Raw genomic sequence first — 25,305 nt, 5'->3', positions numbered from 1 at the left:
CAAAGAAAAGAAGATAAAGAGGCTCAAGTAAAGGGTTAATATTTCTAGAAGCCTCACAATAAATAAATTTTGGAAAATTTGCAGGGAGGGGAAAAAAAATAGATACCACAGCATTTTACTGTGTAATGAATCACAGAAGCTATATTTCTAATGGAATTGAGTTATAAAAGTCACAGTCAACATGTGAAAGTTGTTTTTTAAATTTTATTTCATGTTAATAAATATGTCAGTGCTCTTTTTCAAATCAATGAATTACTTTGCTAGTTAATAAATTAGATTTTGAATAAAATTTTGTTAATACAAAAATTAAAGCTAAGAAATGTACTTTAATAAATATTGCATTGTATTTTATTTTCTGATTTATGGCAAAAAATAAATAAGAAGTAAAAGACTTGCCAAATTTTGAACTTAGTAGCTGAATCAAAGCTTCTGCTATTCTCAGTTTCTTTACCTGGAGGCAAGAATTACATCATCGTTCACAGCTTCTGTTTGTAGAGGGTCAGATACCTCATGGGAACAGGGCATTTGAACCCTCCTCACTTACGTGGCAGGGTAAACGCAGGTCTTAAGGCAGAAGTGGACATGTGTGTGTATCCCAGTGCTGGGAGCCACTTCCCTCCTTGGTTACATGGCTGGGTATGTGTGTGTCCTGAGGTGAGGGTGCTGGTGCCTCTGACGTGTGGTGTGCACAGACTGTGCAAACAGTTTCTTATCATTTGACTGAGTACATGTGTGCTTGCATCGCAGGACTGGATGTGATTTCTGCTATGTTGATGGATAGCTGTATTTTGTTTATATGTGGGGAAGGACAGCATCAAGAAACAAGCCATTAATCACAAAAAAGTCATTAAGCCATCGGTTTATTTCTTGTGTACATCTAAGGACCGATGGGGAACAACCCCATGAAAATTGTCTCAGCACCTGTCCTGGTAACAGTTATAATGACCTTTCCCTATATTAATTTTTAGTTTGGTAGTTCACACTTTGTAATTACGAAGCACAGATCATTGAAACACAAATTATTAATGTTAATCAGTAAGTCAGCATACAAGAATGCAAAGAATCATGTCTCTCCTTGTATGCTAAATGAAAAGATTTCTTCCAGATTCTTGCTTTGATCATTAGACTCTATTAAATAAGCAAACATTACTTAGTTGCTAAGCCACAGACTGAAGTTCATTAGTGTGTTAGCACAAATATTGGAAAAAGAGTACTAAACCAATATTAGATAGAGGACCTGTGCGTAGGCTGGAAGTAATGTAATGAATGTGACACCAGAACGTTGTGAAAGATTGCGCACAGTGATTAAAACCATTTCTGTTTGCAAAAACCCACCCTGCTCAGCAAGAAAAAGTGCAAACCGTGAGTAGATCTGTTTTTCTGCTATCTGTAAGACTTTCTGAAAGTACAATAGATTTAATAGTCTTATAATTAATTTTGTGTATATACTTTAGATGTTGACCAGATGTATTGATGAGACATTTTTTTTGTCTAATGGTGATCCTTAAAACTGGTTTTCATTAGAATGCTTTTAACCATAGATTGAAAGCCAGAATGCCATTTTATTTAGCTTGTTTGGGAACCCGACTCAAAGTCTTCACAAATCAGTTTTGGATTCATGGATATTTCAGGTTTAATATATAAATGCAGTGTTTTAACACAGTGCCTTTTTGCAGAGGCTGTTGAACTTTACAAGAAGTCATGCTGGTTTGGAATTTTTTGATGTTCAGTTTATTATCTTAAGCAAATGAACTAACGGTTCATGCTTTTGTGTTCTTCACAGATCTTCAATACAGTGAGAGAAGAAGAAGGAGCAGAAGATATTTTTGAATATTTTCCTCATCTTCTGAGAAGGCACCCAACACTTGATACAGACTGTATATGCAGAGGTGATGGTTTTTATGTAAAACCATGTGTATCAGGTGCCTACTGTCAATATCGGGCCACTTTACAGAGGACTGCACTCTCTAACTATATAACTGGTGCTTTACTAGAAGCAACTACATCATTAGGAGCAAGAAACGGTCTTTTAAATATCTTCGGAGGATCAACTGGAAGAACAATGCTTAAAGGTAATGAAGATTTAATTTTTTGAACCCTGTCCACTTTAAGTATAGGGTGTATTGCAAAATATATAATACTATATAATATTCTGGAGTTTATATACTCATATATGAAGTTAGATAAAAAAGGTTGAAAAGTTTTCATGTTTTTGAAGATTTGCCTTTGCAGTCTTTATGTGTCATAATGACTAGCTCTGTTAGTTTAACAAACTAAAAGTGCATGCAAAACTGAAAAGATTCTTATTAAAAAACAGACATCTTTTCAGTTTTCTTTTCTTTTTAGAATTGTTCCTCTCTACATCCAAAGTTAATGCCTAAGCCATTGCTGTTAGGGTGTTCCTTTGTATAGTATTTCTCATTTACCAAGTGCTCCTCCTGCTCATGGGCTGACTTGGTTCAGGACTTGAGAAAGAAGTACATATTCTACTTGGTTATTTTTGTTGTCGTTATACAACTAGCTGTCAGCATGGCACTGTGTGGTAAGTATGTACAATTCATTACTGATTTATTTTTGGTCTTCTCATGGGTCCATCGTCTTTCTAGTATCATCTGGGTATTGTCTGTGTGGAAAATGCCTATTGGAGAGTGGATGATACATACTAATTTTCATGCTATCATCTTCGTATGCAGTAAGAATACCATTATGTGATTTAGTTTGGTCAGTTCTGGAAGTTAAACAGGGCAAAGGCATTCTTGGTACAAATTCATTACATTGAAACAGGGGTTTGTACAGAATAGTAACTGCATTTTAAATTTATTTTTAATTAATGCCTAGAATATTTCCCGAGGTATTCAAGCGTTTGGGCATTTATCATCATCTGATATACTGTAACAAAAGGATGTAGCATCTCAGTTGTACAATTGTAGAATTGAAGTATGTGGGTATTACAGTATGCCCAAAATTTTACAGGAATGACAAGATCAGTAGAGAATTCTCAGTGCAGTTTCTTAACTAGTGCAGATACTGACCTCATTTTTACAGACAAATGATACAGTTTGTGCTCGGATCAGGCTGTCTTACTTTTATTCCAAAGAGCGGCCCTTTCTAGTTTTAATTTGTCCCTGTTTAGGTGAATCAAATGGCAGAGAGAGGCACTAAAATGGCATAAGAACAACAGATACAGATGGCAAACTGAATTCTGAGTGAATTTCAGTAGTACATTGAGCAACATTACTAAGCTTCACATACCCTCATCATCTGTGAGGGACAGAGATATGGACAGTACAGTATCCTATTTTGGTAGGCTTTTTCCTTTTTATTTTGTTTGGTTTTTATTTGTCTGGGGAGATGAGTGCTTTAGAAAAATAAGCATGTACATTCCTGCAACAGCACTGGAAAGCAAGGTTAAAAGAATTGAGTCATGTACTTGGTAGTGCAGTGTGGTAGACTTTCTTCCTACACAGTGGGAGAAAAGATGCCCCAGACCTGATCGAGACTCTAAGGATGCTCTGTCTCCTGAGTACAACTGTCAGCCTTCCATGGGGCATGTTGTGGCAGTGTCCAAAAAGCCCAGCTGGTGACTGTCACCATAGAGTTGTAGGCTCTGACTGAGTTCTGCAACTGGAAGCAGCAGCAGTAATTAGCTCAGGCTCACTGATATGCTAATATGGCTCTATCTTTTTATAGAGCCTGAGCTAGTGACTGCACATGTGTGCTCTGTGTACCAGCACACTTTGCACTAGTCTGGGGATCTCTGTGGTGCCTGTATTACATGCTGTACACTTCTGTTGTTGTATTCTGAGCCCAAAGATGTGAGACCTTAAAGAAAAGGCTAAGATCTTGAACTTGATTTGCAATTCCACAGACAACTTGTGTACATGGTAGAGATACTGCAGTGGTCTAGGTGTGATTTACTGTAGTGGTCTCTGTTGAGGAAGAGATGTGCTGCAGCTTTAGGATATTGAAGTTTTCTGGATGTGGAAGGTTCATGTTCAGGTGTGTCATGGTGATTTAATATATCTGAGAAATGACAAAGGTGTCGGTAACAGAGTCCTCTCTAAATCGTTTACAGAGTGTTACTTGGTGGTGTTATTAATTGAGACATTAGCATTAGCAAGGAACCGAAGAGTATTCTGAATTCAGAGCTGCGCTTATCATTCATGGGTGTGTACATTTTAAGAAAGAAAATAGTCCTGTCCATGCAGACTGATAAAAAGGTTATTTTCATCTGTCCAGCATCCTCTTTTACTGCTGGATTTAACTTCAACCATCAGATAATCTCATCTAAACCCGAGAACTTTTAATTGACATCTATAACAGTTCTGTTGTCAAATGCAATGGAAGTTTTATCACAAGACACAGCATGTCATTGGAATGCTTCACTTAGTAGTTGTTTGGAGGTGTTGAAAAGGGAATATATTGATCCTGGTGTGTTTTAATAGTTGTTGTGGTTTAACTCTGGTAGGCAGCTAAGCACCACAGAGATGAAAATAAATATTTGCTTTGACAGTCAGAGGTTTTGAGTGTCCACGTAGTAATTTCAGTGCTGTGTACTGCCCTGAATTAGTATCAGCAGCAGGAAATTAATATTATGTCTTTTTAGGTTGGGTTTCTTCATATTGCTCAGCCTGTTGAAAAATGGAGGGAAGACCCCTTCTCTGACTTTGTTTTTACTGTTTTGATCGAGAATAGCAAATGTTTCTTGTTACTGCATTTCAGAAGCTGTGACAGGACAGATTTTCAAGTGTTGGCTTGCTTCCATAAAAACTTCAAGTATAGGTTCTCAGGTCTTTGTATTTATTTATTTTTAAATTTTTGTATTAGAACATGTCTTATAGTTCTTCCTTAAAAAATTGTACTTGAAAAAGGATTTGCAGAAAGACGTCATAGGACAATCAAATGTACAAGCATAAGAGTCCTAATGGAAGTGCAGGAGAGCACTGATATGATGTTAATTTCTTTCAGAGAGAAGGAAATTATAGACGCCTGGTTTGTATAGGATAGTGCAGTGTAGAGACACTTGACCTGTTGCTGACTCATTCAGACCCAAACTAGAGTATTCTCATAATGCAGCAAAATCTCCTATAGTGGTTGGACTGAAAACAATATAGGCAGCCCTAGTTAATAATCCTTCAAAATATGACCCTTTCTGGTGATGGCAGTAGCTGAGATGGTGGTAGTTTGAGTATCATTGCACCATACTTTATACAGTGGTAGGCGTGCCCAAAGGCACCAATTATATTAATTATTTGAACTAAATGAAAGGAACCACTAACATGAAAATGTGAACGCAAATAGCACTGACATAGGTGGAACTGGAATGCATTAAAAAAACAAAAGATGATATAAATTTCTTTTAAAATATCTTCAGAAATAATTTGAAATGTTATATAAGCATAATTAAAAGAATTGTTGAACTATCCAGTTACTGTTCTGCCACTCAGAAATCTGAACTCAAACTTACTTTGTGTCCTGTAAATATTGTAATACCTAAAACCATTGTAAATAAAAGCTGAAAGAAGTGGTGAATTATTATGAAGTAATTATAGTAAAACTTCTTTGTGGTGGATCCAGTTCAACAGATCTTTACCTTGTAAAGATGCACTACATAAAGGTGCTATTGAAGACCTGCTGTATTACGTGTTACTACTTACAGTTTTAGACAATGACAAATACTCTTGCGTATTAAAGTCTTACACATCTGAAGCTCTGAACTGATGGCAAGTGATAATGCCAGCATTAACTTTAATCACTCTTCTTCTTCCTGGGTTCTTGTTCCTAGAAACTGATTTCACTTCCAAAAAATCCTGTAAAAGAGAACAGTAAGAGGCAGTCACCTTGGCCTAGTATTGCCACTGCGTGCTTCATTTTGTCATATCACGTCCTGAGTTAGAGATCTCTAAATTGCCTTAGTTATTTGTATATGTATTACGGATTTCAGTTCAATGAGTTAATAGAACTTCATCAAAATGTTTACTATAACATAGGCAAAATAAAATTGTGTTTAAAACATGCTATGATTAATACTTTAGTTTTTAACGCCTGTATACATTGTCATGTATTTTATTTAAACATATCATTACCTCTGTGTAGGCATTAGGCAAATATATTCTTAAGTGTAAGAGGAATTCTATTTTTATTTGACTGAAAAATATGGATTATCTGGGTAATTCTAGTTTTGTAAAATGTTTGGAAGTAGGAGGGTTTTATATGTGTCTTACTCTAAAATTACTAGTGACAAATGAATTGATCGAAAGGTCTTTTAATAATGTATGTGAAACAAGATTTAGTTTAAATGAGTTTTGCAAGTAAACATAAAATTGCAGGCTTCAGTTTACTGGCTTTTAAAACTTTTTTTTTAAAGTATAGCTCTTTCTGTTCCAAATTAGGAAACATTGGTCAAACCTTTTTTCCAGGGTTGGGGAATATTGTCTACTGACCACGTTCTTTTTGGAAGTTCTTTTCTTGTGCTGTCACAGAAAGGTGACATGCTGGAGGAAGTAGAAACTAACAAATGTGTGAAAGGAAAAGTTGAGTAATACACCTATGCAGTTTTTTCAGTGAGGGTGATAGCTCTCTTGAGAAAAAGTATCTGTCTGAGCCTGAAAGGTAGGGGTTTTGTTCTACTTGTAAAAATAATTATCATAAACAAGTTAGCTAATCTTTAGTGTTTTATGATGGAGCTCGTTTATAGGTTCAATGTAGTCATATCATTAAATGATGACTCTAAACTGTAGAGTATCTCTTAATGGGCATGTGGCTGGGCATCAGGTATGGAGCCTGGTTCCTTCTTCTCGTGCCTTTTGGCTTTGTGGGAACTGCATTTTTAGCGCCTTTTGGTTTTGGGTTTTTTTAAACTCAAAGATACTCAGAATTGCACCAAAGTGCTTCACTCACACAAGCATTTTACTTTTTTCTGAAATTGTGAAAATATACAAAAGTGTCTCTATTTTTTGTCTAGAGCATAATGACTTACTGTCATATCTTATGCAAAACAGTTAAAACATCCAGCAGAGCACAAAGCTCTTCTACCCTCTTATCTAGTCACAGAAGCCCTCACAGTAACACATGGAACATGGTGTATGGATCTTTACTATTCAGACTGGGAATAGATGCTTTTTACAGAGGTGAGAGGCTCTCAGGGGAAGTGCTTGAAACTCTTCCTAATAAAAAAAAATCTAGTTTGTGCACCTGCATTTGTCACTAGTACACCAGTATGAGGGAGAATGAAGTTTTTCCAGTAAGAAGGTCACAAGCCATTTAGAAATTTATAGCTCAAGCCAATAACTTAAGTTCAGTCTGAAACCAATAAAAAGCTGATGCACAGGGGACATAGAGTGGGTGGACTACTGAATTCCACACTTCATGATTTCTGAATTGCTCTAAGGGACAGCCCACATACAGATTGTGTTGCAGTATATCCAGTCTTGTGGCAAAGACATGTAACATGATAACAAGGTCTGTGTCAAGGAGATGTATATCTTCCACCAGGTAAAACCATTCCTCAGCTTTGCCACAAGTTAAGCTTCAGTACAGGCATGAAACTGTGGACACAATTTAGGCAGTTATCAACTTTAATTATTACTGCACTTGGAATAATTTTCAAGACCATTCTTAAAAAGCTTCAAAAGTGGAAGTGAATTTGTTTATTAAAACCAGTCTGTATCAGCCAGTCTTGAAAAGATTTCAAGGGCTGTCGGATTTATGTTTAGAGGACCTCTTCTGGACCAGACAACATTCCACTACTTTTCTTTCAAAATGTTTGCAATTCCTGGAGATAAAGTTCAGCACTCTCTTATACAATCTGTTTAAAGAGGAGCCCATTACTTTAATGGGGATTGTCTGTCATGATTTAAAAGGAAGACTTCTCAAAACCTTTATACCTTCTGTAGTTAGGGATTTTATGTAATATCTGCCCCAAAATAGGGATCCTGCAAACAGAAAGTCCCTAATGCTGGGGTGGCCTCCTGGTTTTATGTCTCCCTAGCATAAGCACATTGGAAGTTCTTTGTGTTCAGTCCTTCAGGAGTTATTTAGTGACTTGAGCAATGAACCTTACAGTCACAAGTAGTCCAACTCCAGGAAATATTGTTCTGAGGTTATGTTCAGTAGCTAAGGACCCTAAATGCTCTGCGTCCCCAGGGCTAGGATGGTCTTGTGGGCAGATCAGCTGCCAGTGTTGTTAGATCCAGAGAAGGCTTCCAAACATACCAGACCTCTGAAGCCAGAATTCCCAATCACGTGTATCTGGGACTGAGAGTCTTTCAAAGCTCATGTAGGGGCTGCTCTGTTGGAGACTCATCTCTTGGCCTGCAAGCCCTGCTCTCAGGCTCACATAGCTGTCAGGCTCCCGACTGAGGAGCTGCAACTCTGGTCCCGGTAGCACAGGGACTGTCTTGAGAGTGGACTCCCGGGAACCACAGATGACTGGAGTTCCCACAGCTAGTCAGTGACATTCACATCCTTGTCAGCATCTTTGTTAGTACAGAGAACAGAATTTTCACGTATGAACAGTGAAGACATTTCAGCTGCACTGGTTTAACACCTCTGTACGCAACTCAGAATTTCTGGTTAGTAAGAAGTTTTGAGAATGTCTTTCAATGGGATTTGGATTGAAACCAGATTTCTTCCTGAGAAAGGAAATCCTGTTTCTCAGCCTGTTCTGTTTCTTACAAATTGATTGTTACAGAAGTTTGTTCATAGTTGTGAACAGGCCAGAACTTTCACTGGAAGCATATTTGAAGACTCAGTCATTGTCACAGTTCATGTGGTGTTGACATTTTTATTCAGAAAGTGAAAAAAACCGTTTTGGGTCTTTTTTAATCTTAAAGAATGAACTAGAGTATGTGAAAATTTGTGCTTTGTATTTGATACCTGTATCCAGAGTCATTGTTGGAAAGAAACTTACACCCTTTCTTCCCTGTCCCCCTGCCCCCACATCCTCTGCCACCCTTACAAGGACAACTTCTGTAGCTTTGTAATCTAAGAATAACAAAAGGGAAGTAAAAAGAGATGTCTGAGGATGGAGAAGACTGCAAACATTTTGCATCAGTATTCTTTTTATTTTCACATCTTTCAAAGCTGTTCAAGTCTGATGCCACTTTAAGTGATATAAATTGGACTACATCCTTGATCACTGTTGTTCATCTTCCAGAGAAAGCTCATTCAGAACTTGTTAAATAGACAACAGCAATTTTTGACCAAAACCAGAAGGAAACTGATTTGTCATGAACACGGAGGCAGACTGTATTGATCTTAAGAAAACTGACTTCAATCATCTTTCAGTATTCGGAAATTACCCTTTTTCTGTAATAGGACTTTGGGCAGCAAACAGGACCCAAGTCTCTGTGGCTTTTCCCACTGCTCTTTATTGTACCTCTGCACAAGGCTTATTGTTACAATTTGGGGAAATACCAGGATCCCTGTAGCTGGGGCAGTTGTCTGACAGTTACATGTCAGAGTCATGGGCGATAACAAGCTTTATATACACAGATTTAGGAAGGCCAGCATGATTTAGGTGGTCTGCATGTGTTTGGGCCCAAAGGTTAAGACCATCTAGAGTGAGCAATAAAGCCAAATGAGCAGAGATTAAGACCTGAAAAGACGAAACACGTCTCAGGCTGAGTAGCTAAGGTAAGAAGATAGGTCAAGCAGCGTACTGTAGGATAGGAAATCAAACCCAGGAGATACGTCAGACAGTAAGAAGATAATGTGGCCTGAGGCAAGGGTGTGAGTTGAGGAACTGAAGATTTCATGCTACTCTGTTGGCTCCAGGATGTAGGTCAGGAAGACCAGAAACAAGTGCAGGTCATCTGGTTAGGGGCAGAATTAAGAGTGATGTGGCGGGACGCACAGATCAAGACTGAGATGGCAGAAAGGAGGAGAAAGATTTGGGAGGACAGCTGTAGCCAGGGGACACCTGGGACCATCTGGAGCCAGCTATGATGGTTGTCTCTGTAAACTGGCAGAAGGGAAAGATCACTTCAGTCAGTCTCCCAGACCTGTCACCATCTGGGCAGGCCTGGTTGCAGACAGGTTGGTCACAGCAAGGGCAGTAGGAGAAGGACTTAAGAAGGATCCTTGCCAACATTAATTTAACAAAAACTTCCTTTAATGCAACATGTTTAATACATTGTAGGCACAAAGAATTAAGCTCTGTCAGCATAGCTTGTCTCATCCGTATAGTCCTCTTCCTGGGTTCAGTAAAGTATATTACTGCAAGATGAAAAGATACATAATTGTTCCAGATAGTAGATTGAAGTTAACTAGTGTAAGTAATCTAAGTAAAAAAATTGCTCCTTTGGACAGAACAGCTATCATACTCACAGTACAGGAAAGTACATATCTGTATGGATCTGGATATCCTAACCAGTGTATAGAGTTAAGAAACAGAACTGAGTTTCAGATGGTTTTGTGTAGATTTTATTTCCAATAATATTATGCCACAGTTTGGTGCACTGATGATCCTTTAACTTGTGTAACTGAGTCTCTGCTTACAGCAATATTTTTGTTGGTAGTCTATAGCTGTTTCCATGAGCAGAAAAAAAGAGTTTAAATTCATAGAATGAGTCCGACTGTGCTTTTAGAGCTTTATTGTGAGGAAGGGAATAAAGGACATACTAATGTCTATGGATGAAGGCTGAGAGCAGAAGTTCGTGTGAAGTGATGTTCATTTTACTCAAACTTACTTTCTTATGAACAGTAATTAGTTTTCAGAAAAAATTAAATGGGAGTCTAAGTGCAGATAGTTAATCCCTGAACTGCTTATTATTGTTTATTATTTTAAAGGTCTGACCATTTGTTTGAATGGGCCTTGTAAAAGTAGTGTCCATGGGAACTTTTAAAGTGTAGAATGGAACTTTTCTGGTATGTTTGTGTTAGCATGTCAATCATAAGCAAAAAAACCCCAAGGACTTTAAGCCTCAAGATTACTCGAGTCATCTCTAAAGATCCCCTTGAAGTTTTGTTTCTAGGAAACAAATTAGAAGAACAATCAACTTTTATAGGATAATGCTGTTTTATTTATATCCAGGCACAATTTTGGGGGGTTAAATTCTAAGTTATACTGTACAGTTTTCTTTGTAGAATCAAGAACATTCTGATTTTTTTCTTTAGGTTTTCAGATACTTGCTTTTATAATTAGTGGAAAATTCTTTAGTATTGACTCTATAATGATGAGAAATCTTTAATGGTTTATTTTGTAGGGAGATAACATTAATAAAATTGATATTTATAAATAAAAATAATTTTAAAATTCTATACTGTATCCCCATGGGGGTCCTTATCATATTTAACACAAATTCTTCAGAAATCTAAGCATACTAGTTTTTAGGAGGAACTTGGAAACAAAAATAAATTGTCAGTCTTCCAATTAAGAAAGAATATACTGGTATTGTCAATGTAAAAATAATGGTGTGTTGACCGGGTTCCATGATCATTCTTCCAGTAGAGGTTTTTCAGACAAGACGTGTATTCACCGTGTAAACAAAGTGACTCTGAGTGTACTGCTTGCATTCCAGTTCTGCATGGATCGCGCTTTCAGACTTCCTGGGGAAATGGAGAAAGGTTTCTTGTGGCAGTGTATCGTTTTTCAGTCTTGTGTACTCTAGCAAATTTCGTAACTAACTTTTCACTGATGTAGTCCTGCTGCTTGTGAAAGTGATGTAAACTGTGTGTAGACAAGGCTAAGGTTAGAATGAAGAAAAGAAGTGATAAAAATGCCAGAGCCTGATATTAACGGCTGTTCGGTTCAGGGCAGAGTTTTGGTGTCTACTTAGTTTATGAACATGGATGCAGTCTGAAAGGCTATGCTGTCTTTTTAAGTCCTTCTATTTGTAATTTCTTTACAGTTAATCACACTTCTGGAAGCCTCAGGGAGGTTTTCTTCTTCTTTGCCTCTCAAAGAAACTTTTGGATTGTTGCCTAAGTCATAGCCCTTTGTCCCATTAAAGCTAATGCTATTGCCTTTTATTAGAGACTCTAGTGCAGAGGACATAATAGCTGTAAAGGTAGGGCATTTGCTAATAAAGAAACTCATGTCGCAGTTTTTGTAATGCTTCAGCTGAAGTTTCCTAAAACAAAACTAACTCCATTTATTACTTTTGGCCTGTTTAAACAACACTGATATAAATATAACTTGTACAAAAGCTTGGGTGTAGGCTAACTTATTTCTTTATATCTTTAAAGACAAAAATCCAGCAGAATTTAAATTGCTCTTGTTTATAACTCTGCTGTCAAAATCAAATGCTTTTAGTCTTAGCAGGATGTGTGCTTGTCCTTAATTTCTAAACTTCCTTCAATTTGAATCCCAGTGTTTCAACTTTTATCTGGAGAGGTGGGTAACCTGATCTTTCAGTGAGCCAGCCAAATGCATGTCTTCTTCATGGCTTACACAAGGCATGTCAGTTATGCCTTTTGCTACAGTTTGTAGCTTTAAACTGAGCAGCTGTTGCCTGACTGTTAGTTTGGACAAGTGCAGTGTGCAGACTTTTTGTGGTAGTAGAAGTACCTGTTCTTCTGGCATTTTAGGAGGAACCTAAGATTCAGTGGAAGACACATTTGCTGGTAAGATTTGCATTTCTGTGGCCCGTAGTACACGGTTCTGATTATAACCAGGTAGTTAAAACAAAGTGATGAGTTAGAAGTAGATTGGATGAGGGGTTTCTAATCTAATGTTGGATCTGTAATGTCTGCATTTTACAACAGGGCTATAAGGACACTTAAATCTGTTGCTAGGTGAAAAGTGAAGTAAGGATTTAATATAAACAATATGAAATATAAAGTCCTCTCTCAGTCTTAAGTGTGCATTTTCTATTTCAACTTGTTCAAAATGGAATGTAGTATAAATATTTATAAGTAGTTTAGGTATACTTTGCATTTATTTGGTTCACATTGCAACTATTTTGATATCAAATTATGTTGTGGGACATTCCTTTGTTTCTTACTGTACAAAAATAAGTGACTGTTGTGAAAAATGCTGGACAAAATATGAATGTCAGATGTAATGAAAGTTTTTAAAAGTGCTAGAACCAGGTAATTATTTTTTTCTTAAAGTTTATAAATTACTCAAATGTTACAGGTTAGTAACATTTTTGAATGTAAATCCACTGCTGCTTTTTTCTTCAGCAAGCTCTTTTTCTTGGATTGTCAGTATACAAGTTTATAGCTTGTAACTAATTTGTGTTTGGTGGATGCTGAAGGCAGTTAATTATTTTCCCTTTCTGAATGACATGAGTGCATAGCAGCATGTAAAAGCAATGTTTTGCTACTGATTGGTCATAAAGAAACACCTTTTTTTTTTTTTTTTTAAACTGGCATATGTAACTTGAACGAATGTTCATAATATTTTACTCTGTGAAAGGAATGTCTTTTATGTGCTAACCCTCCCATTTCCCTAATCTGGCTGTTAGCTAAAGGCTATGACAAACATTCACCATTCAAAGAGATAGTATCCCATTGCAATAGAAAGATTGTATTGGTTGTCAACACCTTTATTTTCACCTCAGTAATTTAGACAGCACAGAAAACAAAAAAAAAGCCCTGATATCAAGTATGTCTGTATTAATTGCAAAATAATGGTGTTTTTAATCCCTTTATTCAGTCAGTGATAACCAATCTGAGATACCTAGTAGGATTACAAGAAATGGGGGGAAAATAATTTTATTTAATTTCAGAAATGTTAAAATTATGAATTCAGCTCAGAACCTGCCTTTGATTTGAGGTAGAATGATGCAAGCATTTTCTAGAAAATAATCTGATATGAGAATTTTTATTAGTGCATGATTTGTTTAGTTTTTATTTAAGGGGCTTCATGTGACACAGTTTTCTAATGTTTAAGTATTCACTTTAGAAATAGTTGTTATGTATAAAAATGCATTGCTACACATTTTAATAATTCTGAAATAAGTAAATTACCAGTGAGATTTATCAAGCAGAAATTGAAAATATTTTGCCTACAAAGTACCAAAACAATAAAATAACTAGAAATGCAATTTGATACTTTAATTGCTTCTTGTGATTAATTATAAGGGGTTTGCACAGCTGTACGTCAATTAAATATTTTTATCCTTCTTTACCCGTGGACTTGGTACAACACATTTCATGCACATTTTCAGCTTTCTTTATAAAGTGTTCAGGTCTTCTAGAAAGGGGATAGATCTGATGCTGTTTGTCTTTCCTCTGATGTTTTTGAGTAAAGCACAGATACATAACTTTTGACTTAGCCATATTGCCACAGGCAGAAGTGGTGTCTTCTGAGAGCTTTTTTCTTTGGGGGAAAAAAGAAATCTCAATCTGGGAAAACTATAGTTTTGAATGCCTATTAATACGTTACTGTTAGATTTGGAGAAGATTTTGATCTGAAGTTGTTCACCTGTATTTGCTTGTTCAGAATTAAATTGCAAAGCTCTGCAGAGAAATGGAAGAAAGATTTCTTTAACATGGGTATTTCCTTTATGACAGTGGAGTAGTTATTGAAGTATCATAAATATGTATAACCTTTTCTAAAAATTCTTAAAGATTTTTTCAAATAAATTGCTGCTCTTCTGAGTTTCTAGAAGTTTCAGATTGGAATTCAGAAGAATTAAGATTGTAAACATTGTTATTCTTCAGGACCTCATCCCGAAAATAGCTATACCTAAAGCCATTAAACTACGTGTTGGGGTTTTTTTATACTACACTTTGTTTTGTAGAATATCTATAGGTAATACTACCATTTCCTACTACCTCCAGCTATGGAACTGCAGCCACTGGAACTGTATTGAGATTTCTGCAAATCTCAGAAGGCCATAATGTGCCAAATGTCCAAGTTTATTTTCATGTACCCAACCATTGTGAGCTGCACAAGGTCATGTTAGAATTTGTAGGTTAGAGACTTGATAGATCTTTTTAGAGATCTTTAAAAAGTCACTTTTATTGGTGAATAAGTTAAACAAAAATAGTGTTATCAAAACCCACAATAAACCATTATGACATTAATAAATCAAGCTAAGAAACCAGTATGGTAACTAATTTGAACTTTAAAAGATAAAAAACTGGTTAGTGTGGTCAGAAAAGATTGCTTTTGCTGTAGTTGCTGAGAAGAGTTACATCATAGTAATTAGTTCTGGTTTTGTGTCAGTGTAGGTACTTTCTTGACTGAGAAAATGTGATTAGTATTTTATGAATTTATTTGTGGTGTCATACGTTAAAGCACCACGAAATAGTTTTGTTATTGTTTAAGTTTAATAGTGTCTTCAATTTGAGAGAGAGAAAATAAACCTTAAAAGCAGAATTTTCTTCTACACTTCAGATCTTCATAATATGTTGTTCTGTAACTGCCATGAAGTAGAAGGGAACAAATTAAATCACGTAGTTCTTGTCTACCCAATAGGGAAAGGATTTGTGAATGTAAAACCTCCTAAAAGCTGTCAACAAATCATTCAAATACATGCATGGAACATGAAAGAGAAAGAGGGGCTGGCTTCAGGTACTGGTTGTCTTGAAGATAGTGGTAAGATTTTGCATACAAGCTTAGTGTTCTGGAGGAAAAAAACTTCAGGAATTCTCTATAACCATATATAGAGTGAATTGCTTTAAAAAGACAACAGGGAAAAACTAAAATATATTTAAAATTCTTGTTAATGTTGATCTTTAAAAAAACATAATTGCTTCTTTGTGTTTTCCATAAGCCTTGTAAAAAAGCACGAAAATGGTAGTTTTACATTTACATTTTGTTTGATTTACAGCAGACGCTTGCAGACTACGTTCCTGCATATTTGATCTCTCAAATGATTGAAAGTTAAAGAACTGCAAGTGTGTTGGGTGTCACAAACAAAACAAAACCCCAGTATTTGCATAGTTTGGAAATTCACTACATTTTTTAAAAAATGGAAGCAAAATTGCTCTTGTTCCATTACTTTCTGCTGCCACAAAGAATGGAAGTTACATCCGCTTCTTTGATGGTAGAATAAGGTTAGTATTGTAATATTTTATTTCTCAGTAATAGCTACAATAACAAAATTGATGGAGTCATGAAAGTAACAGTTTTCTGATTCTATTGGGCAGGAAGTTAATATAACTTTTTATGTCAGTGTGGGAGGACTGGTGAGAAACAGGCTATGAAAAGCACTTGCTGGTTACAGTGCACTGCAAGCTGTTTGTTGGTTAAGTATGCCATGTTGTGGTAATATGTTTGCTGTTTTACTGGAGGCAAAAATAAATAAGTAAAAAACCATGCAATAGTCCTCTCAGTCTTGTCACTGCTGGCTGACCAGCTTCGAGCACTTTCTGTAGAGAGAAGTTCAGGAGATGCGTGAAAACCTTTAGATAGATAATAATTACTGTAAGGAGGAAGTAAGCAGTTGTCCTTGTATGTGTCTACTGGGACAGAAAATGGATCTGAACAGCAAACATCTCGCCATAGGTGTTGTAATAGAAGAGTGATTTGGCAGAGGAGCGGTCCAGTCAAATTGAAGGACTTCTTTTAAATGTCACTCGAAGAGGACACAGGTGGTGTTGGCTGGCATAACTAGCAGGATGAAAGCTGCAAAGGTGGTGAGAAAAGAGATGTGTGACTGTATACAGAGGGACTAATTTCAGAAAGATCTTGCAGGAAAGGGAAAGCTTGAGAGGCAATTAATAAAAAAAAAGTTTAGTGATTGCATGGATGATGGCACATCAGATTTTAAGACAGGAGGGCATAAGACCATGTTGTTTCGGAAGTTAGGACAGCTCACAGAATCGCAAAGCCTAACGTCAATGGAGGCCTCTAGCTATAGTCTGACATCTTTTTAAGATGTCATTTACTTAAACCCAGTTGTCTCTGTTTTAAGCTGAGTAGTTGAAAGGCAGCAGTGCTAATGTACAGCCTTTGGAGGATGCTTTTGAATTGTCATCCACAGCTTTTTGCAGTGGTCAGTGACATTCAGTCAATGGGGAGTGACTTATTTCTAGTGTGAGTTTGTCTGTCATGAAGGACCAAGTGTTTGTTCTTGCTATGCCTTTTTTTCGGCTGGATTGAAGTCTTTAAAAACTGACGTGTTTCCACTGTTGGAGATGCTGACATATCTACTACAGTCAAGTCACCTCTCAATTCTCACTTTATTGAACTAAAGTTATGCATTTCTGATCTAAATCTCTTCCTCCAGGTCTCACTGTTCAAGCCTGGAATAATTTTGTAGCTCTCTTCTGCATGCTCTGTGGTTTGTCTGTGTCTTTGAAAACATTTGAAAAGATAGTGCATTATTGGTGTCATTGGTGATTTATGCGGGAGGACCTGTTTTTGCCACCTCCTTTTTTTGCCACCTCTCCCTCCTAAAAACTTGTAGAAAATACTTAGTTTTAGTGTCCCTTCTTATTTTTTTCAGAGCTGTTGCCTTTAGGAAAGCAGAACTCCATTCCATACACAGGATCTGCATTTCTTGTGTCTAGAATACTTTCGATTTCCAATAGATCTAAAATGTGTACACTAACAAAACTACTTTTTGCTTCACTATTAAAGTGATGCTTAATGGTTTGTAAGGTAGAATGCTAAACTGCCATGTAACAATCCTGGAATCATTTGGGTTGGAAGAGACTGCGCCCGTGATTTAGTCCAACACTGCTCAAAGCAAGGCTGACGTGTTTTATTTTCCTAGTTGTTTTGTTTTCTTACTATGTGAACAATGTTGTTGACAAAGTTGGCCCTAATTCCATTTTAAACCTTAACCACAGTACAGGTAGCAGTGGTACCAGAAGGAGGGGAAAGAAAGAGAACTGTTAATTTTTACTGTGTGCTTTCAGAGAAAGAATTAGTTGCATTTGAAGTCTTCAGATTAAGGGAGATATCTGAGTTAAGTCATCTCAGAAGGTACTAATTTTGAGTTTGTTTTTGGATAGCAAAATCATTAATTTTGAAAGTTTTCATGTTAGAAGAGGACTGCAAACACCTCTTCTAGTATAATTTGCTAAAGCTAATGACAAAGACACCATTCATTAAAGTCTTGTGACTGTTTAGAAGAGCTTTTATGTAGTAAGTGTATTAATCCTGTGAAAACCTGTGAATACTTTCATTTTTACAAGGTAACTAGTTACAACAGTGTAATACATATAGCTATACTCTGTTTGCTTGAACACAATTTTGTATAACTATATATTCATTAATTTGGCTTACACTAATCCCCAAATGACAGGAACTAAACAAAATCAATTATAGAAAATAATTGCTTATAGCAGGATTTAGTCTATCAGAACTATAGCAGTTCACTAGTGAGGCTGTAAAAAAGCTTGCATGGGTAAGTATTTAAAGCATTTGTATTTGAGCTAGGAAGAAGTAAATGATAGAGGCAAGTTGTAGATGCTGAAATTTCTACTAAAGTTTGTGTAGTCTGTTGTTTTACTTCTTTCGGCTTCTAGACATGTTCTCTGCAGTCTGCTGTATTCCACTAATCAATCCCTCTAAGTCATAAACTCCTGAGTCATTGAAAATATTCCAGTTCTGAGGCTAAATCACACATGCTCCTCCACTCTGTAATTTAAATACATCTGAATGAAAGAAACAAAATCTTTTCAGCTTTGACTTCTCAGCAGTTCTTGTTATTGTGCTGAGTGCTTTTCTTTAAGCTACATAATACTTTTCCTGTCTCAGGACTATAGATTCTTGGACTTCACAGTTTTGTTAAGCATACCAGCATTTTCTTTTGAGATAGATGCCTGCTTTAGAACAGCTTTTGAGGACATCAGTGAATTTCAGCAGGCAACTTACTAGTTTATTTGTTTTGTGTCTGTTAGCCTGGTTAAATCATGACTATTGGAATAAACTGAATTGAGAGAGCTAATAGAAACAGAATGGAAATTTCCTAAGCCAAATAGGCTGTTAAGAAGTGGTAAAAAAAAAATGGCTATGTGTCTAACTGCTAGATCATATTAAGGAAATGTTACTAATATTATTTTTTAAATGAAATAACAAATTGAAAGATGAGGGCATATGCTGTAGTTTGTCAGGAAATCTGTCATATTCTTTGAGAGCAGGCCCATGCCGTTTACTGTAAGACTCTACTGTTCAACGAATAATTCAGCTTGAAATCCATTTTTGCTGATTCTCCTAACAACTTTGCAGATAAAATTTTACATACTGATGTATAGCTCTAGAAATAATTTAACCAAAGAAATTAAATTTACTGTTTCTGGATGTTAAATAATCAAAGAAGCAGTATCCAAAAGAGTTAATTGGTGGTTCATGATCTGCTCTCCATTATGAGTGCTTTATATAAGTGAATGCATGTACTTAAGGTCATTTGGAGCAGCAGAGAATCTTAAGCATATTTTGTTGATTGCTACATCTACAGGAATTCGAGGATTTCCTTAAATGGAAATTTTACAAATGCATATACAGTATGTTTATTCTCTCAATAAGTTCTTTGCTTTCTGATACATTTTTAAATGTCCTAGTTTGTTCATACAGTGGTGTTTTTCACTTAGTGAGGTTTACCTTTTTGTATAGGAGTAGCAAAAGATTCAAGAATTTCTAATAAGCTTAATTTTAGGTCATACCACCATATTTCATGGAAGTTAAAAGATGCTCTAGCATTTGTTGACTTATACATACAGGTGAATTTTCCTTTTGACTGTAGTAACTTCATATGTGAGTTTACGAAGATTTGCCTGCACAGGAGCAGTGCACATTTGCTGACTTTTTTCTGAGACTAGAGCAGAGATACACTAGCTCATATACTAGCTTATCAAGAAAGATGTATGGAAAGATTTAAAGAATGAAAGGCACTGCATTATATCTGACACGTGGATGTTCAAACCAAATGGCATTCTGAAGTAAAATACTAGAATTTTATAGAAACTAATTTTTAACTAGGCGAAACATTTTTTTTAGTTGTTTGGAATACTAATTATTTCTCCTGGAAAAATATTTTAAATGTATGCTAACAGCTTTAATTTTTTACAGGATACAGGTAATAATTTCACAAATAGAGGAATCCTTTTGACCAGTTATATAATCACGAAGAATAATAATGTTTGATTGTGTTTCCATTTCTATACTTCTTGATTGTGCTGTCAAGAAAAGTATTTGTTTTGATGAATACTCTTTCTGTCATAGTTGGACATGTTGAACATGAGAATCTGTTGCTAAAACATGTATGCAAATTTTGCCTTTGACCCGACAAGTAACTAGTTCGGTGGGTTACATGTTAGCCCAGCTAAACTGCTTCTTATATGTAATTTAACAATTAAACTAAATTCTGTGTTGCCCCCAGTAAATTCCATGGATACCTGGTAGCTCACCTGGCCGTGTCTGTACTGCATGGCAGTCATGGCTCTCACTGGAGTGGTGAGGGAGCCCAAGATGGCTAGGTCCTTCAGTCACTGGTGCAGCCACTGAAATTAAGTGACCTTGCATTTGATGTGTTCTATATGGCAGTGGAAGGACTTTGATCATATTGACCTGGGTTTTGCTGAATTTTGTTTCCCTTTTTCCTCTTAAAGAAATGCCTCCCAGCATCCTTTAAACTGGGCTCCTGGCACAGTCTTTGTGATTCCAGAAACCTTGCTAAGAATAGCTGTCTAGTAGCAATACTTTCTTAAAAGAAATACTGGCATGATATAATACTTATATAACATCACAAACATGAGTTACTATGATGGGAAGTTGTAAAATCATGTTAATCCTTTACAAAAATAGTATATGAATTTCCTTTAGTTTCCCATCATCCTCCCTATGGGAAAAATGAGCTTGTTAAGGATGCCTGCTGTTATAACACTTTTGAAAGTTTTCTGAAAATTTTTTGGAAGTGTTTGAAAGTTGATGTAATTAGATGTTTACATTAAAGGATGCCTTTTAAAATTACCTCTTAAAATTTTGAAAGTGCATTCTAAAATGAGGAATAGCTTCTTTCATTTATTTTTGTAAACTCATTATGCAATCCTTTTCTTTATTCAGTCAATTGAGCTATGATAATTGATGTTTACCAAGTAGGTATTGTACTACACCGGAAACTTGCATTCAAATTGAAGTTAGGAAAAAATGTGAGACTAGGGGTAACTAAGAGGGTTGCTGCTATTCTAGGCAGAGAAATTGGTTTTACTTTTCCCACGTCAGAGGGGGATGTAGTCTATACAAGAAAAGAGCTGAATTACTTCCCTTCTGAAACGGCACTACGGCAAAAATTTGATTTTCTTCCTCTCTAGTTACAGGCTTTCCTTTTCTCAGGCTGAGTTCCTGGGTTATAGTTTAACCCTACATGGAAAGTACTAATTTGACATTTTTTGTACATTTACAGTAATCTAGTTTTTATAGATACTACATATGCGGCAGTGAGCTTGGAGAAAAGATTATGTCTGGGGGAAGACAAAAAGAACATACACTAATTTACCCCCAAATAAACACGTATTAGGAAAGTCACCTTTGCTTTTCCTGCACTGATACCTTTGCATGTTGTGTGTTGTAGTTTTATACATGAGATACTCTCCAGGTGTCTTTGGCCACCTGCATTGTCAGACACTCTTGGAGTTTCCCACAGCTTTCAGCTAGCGTGCATCTCCACCTGCTTGTTTCTTTGATATTGCAGAATGTATGTGGAAGAAACCTGTTAGGTTACTGTGATTATTTTTAAATTTTTCTTTTAAAGTATTTGTTAAGTAACAAACTTTTTGACCTGAGAGCACTTGTAGAACTTAGCCCATGATATATTTCTCAGAGAAAGTGTGAAATCCGTTTCTAGTTCTTTGTCTTCACTTTAAATCCTTTCTTATTGTTTTGATTATGCCTTTTCATCACAACCAATAAATGTTGAAGACATTTATTAGTTGTTAAAATAATTTTTTAAGCCAAAGTACCTTTTATACTGCCTCCAAGTATAGTCCTTTAAAACATACATGCTTAACTCTATGAGACTATGCCTATATAGTCCAGCATTGATTTTTATGGTAGTTCATAAATGTGACTGTATTAATACTAGCTTTGAAGATAGTCCACATTTAACTCCAACTACAAGAAAAAAGTGTAAATGATATATGGAATAGAACAGTTCAAAATAGTTTGGTTGGAAGGGACCTACAATGATCATCCAGTCCAACTGCAATAGCTAGCCTTATTTTCTTTTAATCCAAATTTAAGAGATTGTTCCTGTGTTTATCTAGGAATATATATAAGGATTACAGCAAGGACATGGGCTCTGATTTTACCTCTGTGTTTCTGCATGCTCTAAGTAGGACACAGAGAAAATAATATTTTGAATGCAGAAACCAAACCTGGGGTAGCACAGCTGTGGATGTGTGGGGGTAGAGGTAGCTGACCACAGTGACAGTGCACTGTAGGAAATGTGAGAAGAGCCATGCATCTGCTGCATAGCATTCCCAGTGGATATTGTGACTGCAGCCAGGTTATGGATTGGGTCATTGTCAGTTAATCGTGTATTCATTTTCACATCTTAAATGCCCCCCTCTCTTTTTGACCAGTTCCAGTGAATACTCTTAATGTCTCAAGTACTTGTATATACTAGTATGTCTTAAAATACTTATATGCCACTTCTTTAATAATGAAGTGCAAGTGCTGAACGGTTGTGATTTAAGAGTATTATCTTTGCCTTTCACACTGTTGTGAAAACCATTAGTTTATTTCCAGTTCATTATTCTTCTCCATTTTTGGCATCTTCTTAAAACATACATGTCCTTGGTTCATTCACTTATTCTTATATGAGAGTCTTTTCATATTTTCTTCTACATAGTGAATTTTCAACTTGGAGGTAGAATTACTGCACTGTAATAACTATTTCATTATAGCAGTATAGAATTCACTATTCTTACTAACTCTTTGTTAAGTCTTTCTAAATTCTGATACTTTCTATAACAGCACTTTGACAGGCCATATTGTTCTTGCTAGATTCTTCCTGCTGTATACTGCTGACGTGAATAATATAAAAATATGATCATGATAGTTTTGTGTTGTTTCAGTACAATTTTTTGACTGATGCCTGTGGTGGTTTAGGTCCTGCCGGGGTCTGAGACCACACGGCCGCTGCCCCTCCATCACAAAGGGAGTGAAATACAAAGCCCCGGGGCTGAGATAAGGGGAGGTTTAATACAACAGTGCAACAGCAACAAAACAAACAACAACAATAACAATAACAGTAACAGTAATAACAATGAACAAAGCACGATATCTACCAATACAGCAGTGAGAGCAGAGAGACGGCATAACACACGCGCTCCTGCGCTTTGGTGCCAGGAGGTGATGTTAAACCAGCTAGAGCTTCCCACCACTGCTGGGGAAACTTAACCCTATCCTAGCTGAACCAGGACAATGCCTTAGTACATCATGCTACCTTCTCTGTTGTGTCTTAGGGCATTTGTTTGCGTATGTTAAATTTACATTTTTTGTTTAAATACAGATATATTTCTTGGATTTTATATTTGTTTGAAATTTAAAATCTTGGATATCAAATTAAGTTATAGCGGATACAGTAATTCTTCCATTCACAAAATGTTCTCGTCATCAGGGAATGTTCAGAACATGCAATAGAGTGAGGAGCAGAACTCTCACCAAAGCTAAGTGGCGAAGGTGTAGATTGAAGGGTTTCTGCTACAGTTATGTGGATAAGAAGTTGAATTTGTATTATTCAAATTGTAATATAAGAAAATGAACAGAGTTCCTTAGGAGATCACACAAAGATATTTTGAACACAAGTGCATGATCAACAGTGTTTGCTGTTGGTAGTTCTATTCTCTGTCCTTTTTCTGTGAAATACTTATGTGAAGGACAGATCTCAAACAAACTAGTGTTATGATTCAGCTTAGGTAGCTGCTGAAAGCAGGCCAGAATGATGAAACCTCTGAATTGATCAAACGTTTTTCAAGTGTATTAAGTTCCTTCAAAATTCTTTCACTGCTAAGCTTCAGGGCTTAAATTGGGAACATTTTATCAAGTGCTGTTGTTTTTACTGGATGTGACTTGGATTAGTTTTGTTCTAATAATCAGTAAGAATAATAACCAAAATGCCTTATGCAGCAGATTTGCCTCCTTTGGTTTGTGTGGAAAATCTGGTAGCATCTTTCATGCACCGGATTGTCTTGTATAGGAAGATTCAAATGACAAGAATCATTAATCATAAAGACTGTACACTTATCAGATCTTACTTAATTCTCATGTTATTCCTTGACATAATTGTGCTTAAAATTAATTTCTCAGATTGACATCTAGTCTTCATCTTGTACTGCTAACATCAATGGCAGTTTTAGTATTTGCTTCACTTGGTTTGACACTGAAGCTATAGTGAATATTCTTGATCGTTTTTACCTTAAAGGACTATATTTAATGATTATTTTCCAAAGTGAAAGAGTTTTCATTGAAATAGTTCTTGAATTTAGGCATTCCTGTTCTCTGCACTATTTGGGTAACTGGACAAGATGGGAACAGAAATTCCTCTTTCCCCGCTATCCTTGAAGGGTCTCTTGTTGTGTGTTATCTGGTCTTTGGGGTGAGACCAAAGTAAGGAAGATGTTGTTTGTTACAAAATGTATTTCTGAGGATCCTAAAGCCAAAAATGCAATTTGGGTTTGTGTTTGTGGTAATTGATAAAAGTTGTGCAGCAGAGAAGCAAACTGCAGCAGATCATTAACGAAATGCAAGGATTGCTGATGTGGAAGGCCTCTCAGGGTTGAAAGGAATGCTTCAGGGCTGAGGCTCTGAAACACTGAAAATGTCTGTTGCAGTTTTGCGGTTATTTACATTACGAATGCTATATATTACTGCAACTACAGTCTTTAAAATTTAAAAAGTGCCTAACAAATAAAGAAAATATGAAAAATTGAGATCATAAGCCTCTGCTTTAATGGGTACCTAACTTTATATACATGTTGTTTTTAACATCCTTGTTTTCCATAGGTATATATGTATTCTCAAGTTACATTTTTGTTTTAACTATTCTCCTATTCTCACTGATTCATAACAGAGTTGTTTTATTCTTAAAACTGAAAAATTACTTATTTTCTGTTTTATGTAAATGGAAAAAAAACCCCAAATAAATTTAATTTTAATCCATCTTGATCAAAATACTCAAATATTGGAACCTGATCTGAGATTCTTGCACTCTGTTTAACCACTGGATATTTCTCCATTGCAGAGTTAACTCAAAGTTGTATGGATTTTAATTTAATTTTGTTCTGTCAGTGCACAGAAAATCCTGCTTTGATTTTGGACGTGCTTTATATCAATTTTTGTGGGTGAAGTTAAAGCTTGGGTTCTGTTTTAACTCAGGCAGTAACTTGTTCATTTTGCAGTGAAAACTGTACAGTTCTTTTTCTAGAACACTCTTTTCTTCCAAAGCCAACTCATCA

The 25,305-nt window shown here is 36.1% G+C and overlaps 1 protein-coding gene across 4 annotated transcripts in view; it reads left to right on the top strand.

Moving 5' to 3' along the window:
• PLCE1 (phospholipase C epsilon 1) overlaps nucleotides 1–25,305 on the top strand; it is a 161,513-nt gene that overhangs the window by 67,587 nt on the left and 68,621 nt on the right. For all 4 annotated transcript variants that reach the window (XM_074874931.1, XM_074874930.1, XM_074874929.1 and 1 more), the window contains exon 3: nucleotides 1,784–2,072. In XM_074874931.1, coding sequence (XP_074731032.1) covers nucleotides 1,784–2,072 — 289 coding nt within the window. The remainder of the gene's footprint in view (nucleotides 1–1,783; nucleotides 2,073–25,305) is intronic.

This window comes from Strix uralensis, chromosome 7 (genome assembly GCF_047716275.1).
Source record: "Strix uralensis isolate ZFMK-TIS-50842 chromosome 7, bStrUra1, whole genome shotgun sequence".
NCBI lineage: Eukaryota > Metazoa > Chordata > Aves > Strigiformes > Strigidae > Strix > Strix uralensis.
Note: the sequence above shows the minus strand (reverse complement) of the source record. Positions and strands in the feature narration are given on the sequence as shown.